Here is a 13097-nt window from a genome sequence, read left to right as displayed (position 1 = left end):
TTATCAATAAATTGAGATGTTATTGCAGGGTCTGGACTGAATCAAGAAACTTGGCAGCAGCAAACCAAAAACATCCTTTATGAGTAGTTGGAGTGGCACGCGGCACAAATGGTTCAGCCTCTACACCCCTTTCCCTGCCAGTAAAGGAAGAGTGTCTTCCTTTTAAATTGTTGCCTGATGCGTAGATGATGATGTGGGAGTCTCCAGGGACACTGTACATACGGCGCTCTCACGTCTCCCCTCTCCTCGTCCTTGCCCCTTCACACTCTGGCCCTCTAAACTGACATGCTTTACTTTTCTTCCTCGAATTATTGGTGCAACGTAATTATCAGCTGTCAACCAAAACACAGTCTGTCTCGTCAAGCTGCGATGACTCCTAGTTGAGGAAACATGTTCTCTCACCAACCCAATTTAAAGGCAGCTAGAGCTTAAGACAAGTGTGCTCACAAAGACAAATGCTGCAGATGACCTAGAGCACTCACCTGTGGGAATTTGGTAACATTTTGAGAACACGGAAAGCTTAGATCATATTGACTGTGTACTATTTTACCATATACTGCGTAGCAGCAGTGATACAAATGTGTTCCCTCCCTGGCAGGAATAGTCTGTTTAACTTGGCACTGAACTGTGGTTTGTGGATGAGTCTAGCTTCCCATTCCTGTAAAACTTCCTTTTACCAGAGGCTGATACAAGTCTGTGAAGAACTTCCCTTTCTTCGAATCAACCTTGGTTTCTCTTCAGCCGCTTATTTAGCTTTTTTTTGTCTTTTTCAATTTAAAAGGCTACTGGAGAGGATCTATCATCACTGGTGGGTTAGAAATAAAAAAACAGGCCACAAATGTAGATCTCCAAATACACAGGTTTAGGATGAAACGGCCAATTTGAGTTCAGTATTGTAATAAATCTCCTGATTTACAACGCGAGTATTGAGCCATGTTGTTTTGAATACTATTTATTGCTCATATTTATTCATAATGTGTCATTGTGGCAGTTGGACTAATGAGAGATACTGATAGATTTCACAAACAGGAAGAGAAAATATACATCTGCAGATCTGATTAAGTTTTACAAGGTGCATTAGTTTATATTTGTTTCAGTTCATATTTTGTTTCAGTTTTAAAAGTCATTGGTTCCATTTGCCATTTGTGACTGGGCTCTGACTCAAAAACACAACTCCAAGTTGATCTTATCTCTAACCAATATCACATTTTAATGCCTAACCTTAACGAATCAAGAATTTGGAAATCTTTTTCAGCAGTTATCTGTTTTTGTTGTTGGGCCAGACCTCTTGAGATGCCATGTCAACACAGTGGCTAGCTCTAACAAATCACACAGGCTTCCATCTGGACAACCTTCAAGTCGGGAACTCCTACTGAAGGACCCTAGACACACACACACACACACACACACACACACACACACACACACACACACTCACTCTTACACACACACACACACTCACTCTTACACACACACACACACACTCACACACACACACACACACTCACTCTTACACACACTTCCCTAAAGCCTGGGCTTACGTCTTTAAAACTCATGAACAATAAGGGCCTGATTAAATCCAGAATGGATTCAGGAAGTAGTGAAACCATTTGAAAGCGCGAGGAGTGCTTTCACACAGCCCACTCCCTCCATCACCACCACTCATGTCTGTGCCTTGGCAGCCTCTGCCTTTTGAAGTTGTTGACTGCTCTGATGTCAATTCTTCAGAACCTGTCACTTTTTTCATTTCGGGTAATTTATTTTATTACACAAAACGTATTGGGAGGTCTTTCATGTAAAAAAAAAAAATAAATGAATAAATAAAACTCTTCATGAGGTCTTAGTAATGGAAGATAGCAGCGTAATGCAAAGCAGAAATTAACTTTATTGACTTTATCTCCTCTTCCTTGTCTTCTCTTTCTTTGTCTCTCAGAAATAATTGACGACCTCGCACATCTTGTGGACAAGACAGACGACAGGATTCGTAACGAGACACGAAGGGTGAAGCTGGTGGAGACCAAGTCGGCCTCCTGCGGTGAGCCTTCCTTGTGTTCCTTTACTTTGGAGCATCTTGGTCTAGTAACAGGGACCAAAGCAAGCCTGATATCTGATCTGTGTCCTTGAAAACAAATCACAATTAATCTGTTTATTTTATATAATTGATTACCAAGCATTAGGTTTCTCGTGTTTATTTTGTACTTCCTGCAGTTCACAGAGCAGATGTCTGACAGACTATAGCTTTTACAGACGAATATAACTGGCTGGTGTGACACACAGAGTTAGACAAAAAGAATAGCGTTTCCCTTAGACAACATGTAATTAGACATACATCATGTAGCAAATCAAAATTATTTTTACCATTTAGGAATTGAGCAATGTTGTTGCCTGGCCTTCAGCTCCAGAAAGAATGCTGCTTAATGGTACAGAAAATATGATGCTGATGGGGACAAGCTCTGTTGGCACGGAGGATGTGGGTTGGTGAATTGTGGGATGGACTGGCTCTGTTTGTCACGCCCGTGACAGACAGGTAGTGTCCTGGGCTTTAAAAGGGGGCCTCTCATACTAGTCCATCAAGGAATTCTCAAACGTGTACTGAGGGTCATAGGTGCCGATACCGTGGGTGCTCCGGAGCTCGAGCAGGTGCGCCCGTGAGCACCCACGGAGGAAAACAGAAAAGGGTTGCAAATATGGCCCGAACGGCACGCGCAGGAGACATCAGTTGTTCGAAAGCGTAATTTTAACTTTAACTTCAAGTCTATTTTCTATTATCTTCTGTTTTACGTGCGCAACAACAGTAATTGTGTGTTGGGGTCTGAGCGCTGCCAAAATACGTCGTACAACTCAATATAGTGCCTGAACAGCCTCTGATGTCTTCGCTCCAGATTTTGGTGAGTTGAGTTGTTCACTGAGAGCCTTTGTGAATGCACGGCCCTCCCTCGCTATTACCACAGATGTTGTTTAACTTTTGTTTTGCCATTCACACAATACCAAAAGACTTCTTTTTTTTTTCCTCAGTAGCAATGCTTTTCAGAGGAAAACAGCTGCCATGAGAGGTGTGTTAGCTGGCTAAAGCCAATCCATGGAAAGCATCAGCCAGGCTCAGTTTGCCCAGTGAAACACCAGACGGCATTGCCATGGCAAAGGCTACGTTGTTGTACTAGGAGATCTGGCTAACAGGCAGTCACATACAGAAGCAGAGCAGGCAGCAGGAAGGTCAGCCCTCAGAATGCCTTGTTCTGTTGGTTGTATCCCCATGGTGCCCGAGCGTGAGTTTGTTTGAAGATCCCAGAGCTTATATTGTGTTAGAATCACAACTCTTTCTGTCTTTCTTTTTGTTTAACTTGTTATTTTGCCACCCCAACTCCCTCCTCCCTCTCCTCAGTTCCAGGCTGCAGAATATTCATGGGGCATGCTTGTGTATGTGTTGGCCATGTATCTATGGATTTATTGTGCATATTTTTTGAAGTGTGTGTTTTCTGTGTATTTTCTGTGTGTTTTGTGTGTGTGTGTGTCAGACCTCTGTGAATGGAAAATTCCCCCATGGTCTTCTTCACTCTCACCTCAATGCTCTCTTTTTTTCCATTCCTCTCTGTCATCCCCTGTTCATCTTTTTTTTGTTTGACACTCGTCTTTGTGTCAAGCAGAGAAAGAATTGAAAATACTACATGCCACAAATAGTTTGAAGAGCTTTCCCTCTTTCTCCATGGCAGTGTGTTTATAATTCCTTAGCTTTAAGGCTTTATTTATTTTTGAAACCACCTCTCATCCAAAGCCGGCATTTGGTGTTATGTCTCAGCCGAAGCTAGAAACGTCTCGCTTTGACAGGCGAGAGCATACTTAACATAACTATTGGTAGTTGCCTCATTGTAAAAGAGGCATCTTAGTTTTTACAGACCAAAGTTGTTCTTAAACATGGAAACCTTTCCAGAAATTTTAAAAATGTTCTTCACTGTAGGATTATCAATATAAATCATCAGACATTTACGTGTTGACATAGTTTTGTGTACATGGTTGCACCAGAGATCTCCAAAAAACAGTTGAAAGCTGGAGAAGGGTAAGCTATGGGAAGGGTCATCTCACCTAAAGGGAATGACCCACATATTGCTCAGCCATGGTTCTTGGTGCATACTGTTCATAAATGGTGTCTGTAGTGTTGTGAAACAGCCATTGTGTCGAAACATACTGGGGTTTTCTACATCAAGGACTATTGGTAACATCTATCCTAAATGTACACAAGACTTAGACTTGATTTAACTGCATTAAAGCATTATTTTCCAAGTTACCTTATCATTTTATTCTCTCCAGTAGTTACAAAGGAGACCAATGGAAAAAAGCCGCAACATGAATCAAAAAATAAATGAAAAAAATACTTTTTTTAAGGGAGTATTTCAAAGAAGGCTGTTCCAATGCTGAGGTTGCACAACCACAATCACATTTATAAACTCAACCTCAATACCTTTTAAGTACCCAAATGTGTCCATAGCACCTAGTATGAAAGACAGAGTTAGTAATGTTGAAAAGCTAGCAAGATTTGAAAGTAGCATCTCCTCGTGTCCTCGTCTAACCCCTCCCCCTGCCCTTGGTGCGTCGACCCACACACAGACGTGCACGAGCACCGCTGGCCTTCAGAGCAGAACGGAGAAAGGACAGCAATTTTACTTCATGTCTCATTCATAAGCAAACTCCTAATATCATACCGAATGTTTAAAACAAACATGACTACTGTTAGCAATGCGGCAACGACGTACATTGAGCTCAGGCTCGTACACGGGAGGGGATAGGGTACGTGCAGCGGGGCAAGGAGGCATTTCATTGGTACTTTCCGAGCGGACCACGAGGCAGTGATTGGTGGGCGTTTTTACAGGATTACAGCAGCTACAGATGACAGATCTTTTTTGCTTCTTTTTCAGAGCCTGTAAATTATGCATTGCTGTCAGAGTGTAAAGACCATTTCAAACAATATATGAAAAAGTTTATATTGGAAATAGTTACTAACCCTGCCTTTAAAACGTTTGCTTGGCAATGCCTGATCCGATTCTTAGTCTTGTTGACTTTAATCAAATATTTACTGATTTAAATCATATTTTTTGACTAATTTTAGACTGTTTTATTGAACACTAAATAAAACACTTCTGTGAAGTTTATTTTTTTTAACTGAAAAAAGGGATTTAAACATGATTATTAGTGTTGAAACTTGGATATCGATTGACAATGGTAGCAAGATTTTCAAACAATACCCATCCTTTTTTTTTTTAAACTGCTGGTCCAGTGTTGTCACCTAAAAAAGCTAAGCCTGATTCACAGAGTCATTACCACTTGTTTTAGATGATGTTGGTAGGAATTGAAGAGTAGAAGCTTTGAGTATGGTTGGATTAGTGTGGCAGATTAGTCTACGGGACCAAAGGGTTTCTTGGAGAGTAGTGTGAGTTCCCCAGAGCTTAGGCCTCCCCATCAGGCAACATCAGTGCTTGAGCAACCCTTCTCAACAGAGCTAATCCTCAGTTTGTTGAGGGCCACTTCTGCAACCCTGTGAATCCCGCAGGTGGCTCGCATCTCAAGTAGGTTTGTACTGTTTGGACTAGAGGGGATGTCTAAAGGGACTGTTGTTGAAGGGCAGCATTTGACAGTGTTGGAAGAGGAGCACGTTGGGCGAGTAACTACACTGGGGGCCAGATGTACTAACATTTTTGCGCCCACTTCAGGCGTATTTGTTTCGCAACGTGCGCGTAAAAGCATGGCGAGGTATGTACAAATGGGCCGCACTGAGGTAAAAGCACAGACTGCCTGTCGCGGGAACTGAAAATGGCAAATTGCGCTTTTCGTGTCATGCATATGCATGCAGAGCTGAAAAGATTTTTGCCACAAGGATCACACTTTTTCAGTTGAGTGAACACGAAATCATGAAGCGTTACAGATTAAGCAGCCATGCAATATTACAGTTACTGGAAGAAATCAAAAATGACATTGAATCTCCGACTCAGCGTTCACATTCCGTTCCAGCAGTTAAACTCCTCGCTACATTACAAATATTGGCATCAGGATCATTTCAAACAGTCATAGCATCAGCAGTGGGAATATCGCAGTCTGCACTCAGCCGTATCATAGCACAAGTACTTAACGCTTTGCTACAGCACAATTTACAGTATAGTGGACGGAGAAAGGCGCTGATTACCCGATGAACTGCAGGTTTGGTAAATACGACGTAAGCTGAAGTATCACAGCGTGCGCTTTCTGCGGGTTGGCCATGGCGCTGATAACAATACGTTCGCAAATGTACGTACATCTAGCCCTGAGTCTATAGTTGTGAGTCAGGAGTTGTCCAGGAAACTTTAATTTTGCTCAATAGGGAAGTGAGTTTAAAACCTTTGTCTACTTTAAATCAGTTCGATCTTTCTTTCCAGCTCTTGTTCCTCCTGTTCCGCCCTGACATGGTATACTGTTGGAAACCAATTGAATATGTTTCACATGTTTGATGAAAGGATTGCTTAAAGTTATACATCCTGCTAATGATGTTTCCACATCTGTGATTCCTCTTGGTGAGTGTCAATTTAAATTAAACTTGCCTCGAGAAACCCTTGTCAAGTCTAGTTTTTGCCAGGGTTTCAGTGAGAACAATTTAGTCGTCGTTACTGTGCTTACATCACAAAATTACCCCATGGCGCATTAGGTTTCATCTACCAGCGGACTCTCTGACCTTTTAATCTTATGTATATTACCTCAACAAGGTAATTTATTGGCAGACCAGTGCAGTAATTTGTATGGCTGCAGGAAAATATTAAAAAAATATTATCAAAGAATATTTTTTACCCTTGCTATCGGCTCTATGGATTGCAAGGTCAGTTTGTCTGTCTGTCCAGACTGAAGTATCTCTCAACAACTACTGAATGGATTCCTATGAAATTTGATTCATATATTCATGGTGGCCAGAGGATGAATCTTAATTTCTTTGGCGATCTCCTGTCTTTTTCTCTCGCACCACCATCTGGTCAAAGTAGCCCTGTGAAATATCCTAAAGTTTACAAGATGGATTTGCACAAAATGGTGGTTTAGAAAAGGATGAATCTTACTGATTCTGGTGACCCCCTGGCTCTGTCTCTAGCGGCACCATGAGGATGAACAATTATTGGTTTTAAATTTAGAACAGATATTCATGTCCCCCTTAGTATAAATTGTAATCACCTGGTGATCCCCTTACTTTTCATCTAGCGCCATCATCAGGTCAAAATTTCAAAGTACCTTCAAAACTAAAAAGCCTCAGCTGTACTTTAGTTTAGTCTTGATTAGCAAATGTTAGCATTCTAACATGATAAACTAAGATGGTGACCACAATAAACATTGTGTCGGCTTAACATCAGTGTTGGCATTTTCATTGTGACGGTGTTAGCATGCTGTTGTTAGCATAAAGCGCAACTGCTGTGCTTAAGTGCAGCATTACAGAGCAGGTAGCTTGGCTTTAGCCTCTAAAGGTCTTGACACACTAACCCGATAATCGGCCGTTGGACAGTCTGGCGAGGTCAGTGACTCGAGTCTGTTCGGTGTGTTCCGTGCCGTTGTCCATTGGAAGGGCCATCGGCCTTCATTTTGGCCGATTTCACATGTTAAATTGGAAGTTCGGGCACTGCCGGCAGTCGGACTCAAATGACCAATCTGATTGGTAGAGTGCTAACCCGGGAGCGGGATGAGCGTGACTAGAGTCTCTCAAAATCGGGCAACATTTTTTTAAACTGACCTTTGTCGATCTGAAATGAAGAGAGATTCAGCAACTACATGGCCTATTTCTCTCTTAAAATGTTTTCAGAAACACGTTTCGTTGAACTATTTTAGTAAAATATGAGATTGCATTCTGAACAAGTCGCCATGACAGCCTGGCTTTGAATTTCCGGAGAAAACAGACCCACGTGATGCGTTCGTCCAATCAGCTGCCGGTTTTCATTTTTGGGCGACCATACAGACTAGCGCTGCCTGCTGTTATGGAGGCGTATTACGTTTCGTCGCTTTGGTGTGTTCCAAGGCACTTTTTTGACCAACTCGGGGAGACTGATCAGTCCAACTGCCTTTTCTGCCGAGGGTTGGCCGTCTGGTCTGTGTGTCAGGACCTTATGTCCTTAATTTTTTTGTCTGTGAGAAAAATGATGACTAACCTTGTTAACATAAAAGTTGTCCTTTTTTCTTTAAAGGTCATCTGCACCTTTTGTGGTGAGAAAAGATCTTTGAACCATAAGCAAGGGGCACGGAGGGAGTAGTGAGGGAGGTTTGGGGGTTGTCTCGGTCTGTCCAAGGCTCTCACCAATTATTCCTTTTTCTCTGTGATTTGTCTTACTGATGCATCTGAAAATTGCTCAGATGGGATGAACCCAGACTCTGGCCTCCAAAGCTCCTGGGTGGTCAGTCTATCAGCAGACACCAACTATCTCCCTCAGCATACGTGTCACACCAGAGCCCTAATCTATTTGGCAAGCAAACGCCATTGTTGTCATTAGTCTCTGGAGGGCCTCTTGGGGGTCAGGAGTAGCTTGTTTAGTTACTGAGGCAGACACGGCTGGCCCTAGAGGAACATGAGGGTGAGGGTCAGTGTGGGTGTCTAATGTGGCTTCATGACTGACTGTTATATGACATTAGAGGGTGTGAGAGCCTATCTCCACACTAACATATGCGTATGTTATACAGCCCAGCCTTTATTGCCATTGTTGCTATGGTGTTATCACATGGAGTTGCTGACAGATGTTGGACCAGGCTGAATGAAATTCTGATGTCTGAATCTAATATGGACTGGGTGTAGCGGCGGTATCATTTACACCCAAACAATGATAATTGCTGGGAATTTGTGTGTGTGTGTGTGTATTTGCTTTAAGCATGAGGCTTTTAAAGAGCCATCACAAAATCTATTTGAACGTGTTTCTGCTTTGACATTTATATTATGCTCACATGTGTAAGTTATCAGGAGGAGAGGTCCTGTGTAGACCAGTGATAACTTGCAACGTGCATGTCCCATGGACCTATACATGAACACCTTACCCTCAAACAGAATAGAAACACACTGGGCTCAACTAATTAACTATACGCAGACAAAGAGACTATTAGCCATAAATACCTAAAAGAAACAAAAGAATGACACAATGAGTCAAAGACATCTGGACCCCTTACAGGCATACCCCGTATCCTGGCAAAGAAACCAGCATCAGCCTTACATTTCATCAGACCACCACACCACCACTACCACCGCAAGCAATTAGTTCAGCATGGCTTATATCTCGCCCTGTCTCTTTCCCTGTGGGAAAGACAACCAATTAGGCCGTGCAGAGGAACGCAGGAGGAGAGAGCCAAAAGAATGAGAGAAATGTTAACCCAAAGTGAAAGGCTGGGGAAAATACCAGCCGCATGCTAAATAACAATGGACAGCTTGAGTCAGTGAGGGGACTGTCAGACCAGCCAGAGATGCAGTTGTTTGAAATCTTCCCTCCTGTGCCACTCTAGAAGGAGCGAGATGGGGGAAATAGTGGCTGACGCACCCTTGGAGAATGTTCTCCATATCTTATGTGTGTGTGGTATAGGTCACATAATAAATATATATATATATATATATATATATATATATATATATATATATATATTATACTGAGTGATAGACCACCACATCCTAAAGAGCATTCAAGTGTTTATGATGCGCATATAAAGCCACAGCACCACTTCTCTCTTACAGTATATCCCCAAAATACTTGCTGAGCTATATAAATATATATATATATATATATATATATATATATATATATATATATCAGCTCTATATATAATATATTAAACCTGACCTGAATGTCTACCTAATTACATACCCTTCACCATACCTAGAGATTGGCATGGGGTACTTTCCATAAAATCATCTCTCAATGCAAATCAAACCAGCTATTAGGCTAACTGAAATAAAACCATGCCAATCTCTAGGTATGGTGAACGGTATGTGATGATGTGGGGCCAAGGGAACTTTATCAGGATGCATAGTATTCTGGATACATGAAATAACTGGCCTTTAAAAACAAAAATCTGCCTGCCTCTATGGGAATTTAACATAGGGGTGTACTTACTTATGCCCCCTGTATTTTAAGGAAGAACATTTATTTATTTACGATGCATTATTCATTCACAAAGAAAATTGGTGTCCTTAAAGGTTGGATTTTTCCTCTTTTTTAATTAAGGCATTAAGATCAATTTGCAAAAGATGATTTTTTTATTCCTCTTTTTAGTCAACTTTAGCATGGGTGTCCTAATTTTTTTACGTGACTGTATATGTGACCAACCACTCTTTAAATTACTAATACTGTTATCATCATGATAGATGTACCAAAGATTTTCTCAGGTTGAGTTTCCATAGCCACTATTGATTTGCATTGAGTTATAGTCCAACCAATACTGGATGTTTTAGGCCAATACAGATGTTGAAACATATTCAACCAGGAGAATCTGGTTTTAATATATCAGCTGATATTAATTTCCTTGAAGAAAAACATTTTTGAAAAGGATCCCTTAAATTTGGTGATTGTTCCAAGATATGGACTGAGCCAACACTTTACAAACTTATAAAAACTTGATAGTGCTCTCTTTTGGACACACTATTCTAAATCTTTGGCATTTCTGTTCCACAATTACTTGTTACTTATTGGCTACTGAGATACTGAAATATCTGCGATAAACTTATATTGGCCAAAATACCGTAGGCACGATTTATTGGTTAGCCTCTAGCTTCACTTCTCCAAGTTGGTAATATTCATTCAAATTTGATTGTTAAGTTCCCAAAAGACGTTTTTTTTCCTTGGGTGGTGACTATAATAAAATGTGTAATATTTTCAGGTCCTGCGGGTAAAGCACTTTGATGAAGTGTGAGTGAGCTTTTGCACATTTTTTTCTGCTTCCATGGTATCAGTGAAAAACAATGATTATCTTCTCAAGGCAGAATCAGAAACATATGCCTATCACAGTGTGCAATATGTGGCAATAAAGCTTTTGTGGCCGTTGAACGCATATAAATTGTATTAAGTCATCAAGAGAAAAATGGTGATGTGCTGTGAGGGCATAAGCATTTGGGACTTGCGTTAGATCAAGGATTTTGAAAATTAGTGGTGAGGTATGCAGGGTTCTTACCTCTTCCAAGTGTATTCCCTTATGTCTACTGCATCCCCCTCCTTCTCTGGGAGTCTGCCTGAAATCAGGTTTGGAGTTCCTCAACGGCTTGACATTTGAATGTTCAACATTAAAGTTAGAGGGAATTTGTTGAACCCCTGAAGGTTTTATCACAAAGCTGTACAGCAAAGTAAATATAAGACAAAACACTTTTTTAGTGACCTCATTTAGTCAGACTGTCTAACCACTTAGTACCTAGTCTTCCCCAGGTGTCAAATGTATTTATTGTAAACAGCTAGGCAATGTAGTTTTTAGCAAATGTCACTGAGAAGTAAGTAGTGTATTTGTTCGGGACTATTTTGCGCTGTGGATTAATACACATTCTGTGGTCCAGTGAGTATTTACAGAGACAACAATGCAGGACTGTGGCACGGATGAGTAAGCTGTATCAGGCTATGGATAGATACAGTATACTTTGTTAGCAGAATCAATTCATTGTTTGTTTTAGTCTTTTCATGGAATTTGTTGACAATTTTAAAAAAAAGTTGGCACAACTGGTTTTGCCTTTGCCATCTGATTACCTTTTTCTCTCACTTTTCCTCCTTCAGGGATGCTGGTGGTGATCGTACTGCTTCTAATAGCCATCATAGTCGTCGCCGTGTGGCCTGTGTAGCAGACGAGGACAGCAGTGATCATGGACCTGTGCTCAACAACTACTACAATGATACTTTGGTGCAGAATACCAGCTTGAAACCTTTGCATCTGCAGTGCACACATGTACAGTCATTTAAACACTTTCTTACACAGATTTTATTTTGTTATTCTTTATCTTCATGTTGAGACAAAGGTCACTGGTGGCTGCCCAACCAAGCCAATGTGAAATAAAGAATTAAGTCCTGTAGCAGCACACTTACATTTTTCCATACAGTAAATCGTTGGTTGGTTGAAAGACATTAGTAACCCTGCAGAAGATTTTTTTTTCTATAGAATATGTTGCTACCAGTTGTTCAAGTGGATATTAAAGTGACAATGTATGAAATAGTTAAATTATTTGGAGGTTTGTAAGCCTTTAAAAAAAAAAAAATTGTTGCTTGGACTGTGGCAAATGTTGACCCAACAGTAGGACCTCCCGCAGGTAGCAGGAGCTCTCCTTTCATAAGTCTGTATGTGGTCTGGGCTGAGGCTCACACTGGGCACTGTAATTCTGCAAGCTTTGCAATATTCACACTCCCTTATATTTACCCATGCGTTACTGTAGCAGCTGTAATGTTATCATTTGTCTTGGGATTTTATAACGTTTATAGAATAGCTCTGAGCCAAAACAAACAGCTCGGCTGTGTAACTAACATGACTGCTTTCCTTCCTTGTAAATCAATTCCGCTTGTAATTTCTAATAAATGACATTTCCAGTTAATAGTCCCTGGACCCCTGTCTGTCTGCGTTAATGCTCAGGGTTTACTCTGTAGGATTACAGTTGTGTAACATATTTAGCTGGAAACACTAGTATCACCATTTTTCCATAGCGAAATCTGCATAATATTGTTTTGTCTACCGTACATGTTACGAAGTGGCAACCAGTAAATGGAGAAAGGCGGACTATATTCCTTAGTGTTAAATTAGCAACTAAATAATTAAAATGTAATGACTCAAATCAACTGAGGCAAATGGTTTTCAATGGTAAGAAGTTTATTTCAACTGAAAATCTGAATTTAGTTCTACCAGGTTGGTGTGTTCAGTAGTTATGTATTTCTTTAATGGCAATGATCTAAACAACCACAAACAAGTTAAAAAAAAAAATAGTTGAAAAAGACAATAAAATCCACAATGTTTGTGTCATTAAATATATTCATCATATATAATAACCATAATATATTAGTACGCATTGTAAAACAACATTGCAAAAAAGTCTTGGCAATGGTGACAACTAAACATTTACAATTCATAGTATGAACACAAAGCAATGCTTTGACAGGTGTGTGTGTGTG

General features: G+C 40.6%; 1 protein-coding gene across 2 annotated transcripts in view; it reads left to right on the top strand.

The window, feature by feature from the left end:
• Window positions 1-12537, top strand: part of stx8 (syntaxin 8) — a 47937-nt gene extending 35400 nt beyond the window's left edge. For both annotated transcript variants that reach the window (XM_078280201.1, XM_078280193.1), the window contains 2 exons: window positions 1934-2035; window positions 11721-12537. In XM_078280201.1, coding sequence (XP_078136327.1) covers window positions 1934-2035; window positions 11721-11785 — 167 coding nt within the window. In that variant the 3' untranslated portion in view covers window positions 11786-12537. The remainder of the gene's footprint in view (window positions 1-1933; window positions 2036-11720) is intronic.
• Window positions 12538-13097: the final 560 nt, after the last annotated feature.

Source organism: Sander vitreus, chromosome 2 (assembly GCF_031162955.1).
Source record: "Sander vitreus isolate 19-12246 chromosome 2, sanVit1, whole genome shotgun sequence".
NCBI classification, from domain to species: Eukaryota; Metazoa; Chordata; class Actinopteri; order Perciformes; family Percidae; genus Sander; species Sander vitreus.
Note: the sequence above shows the minus strand (reverse complement) of the source record. Positions and strands in the feature narration are given on the sequence as shown.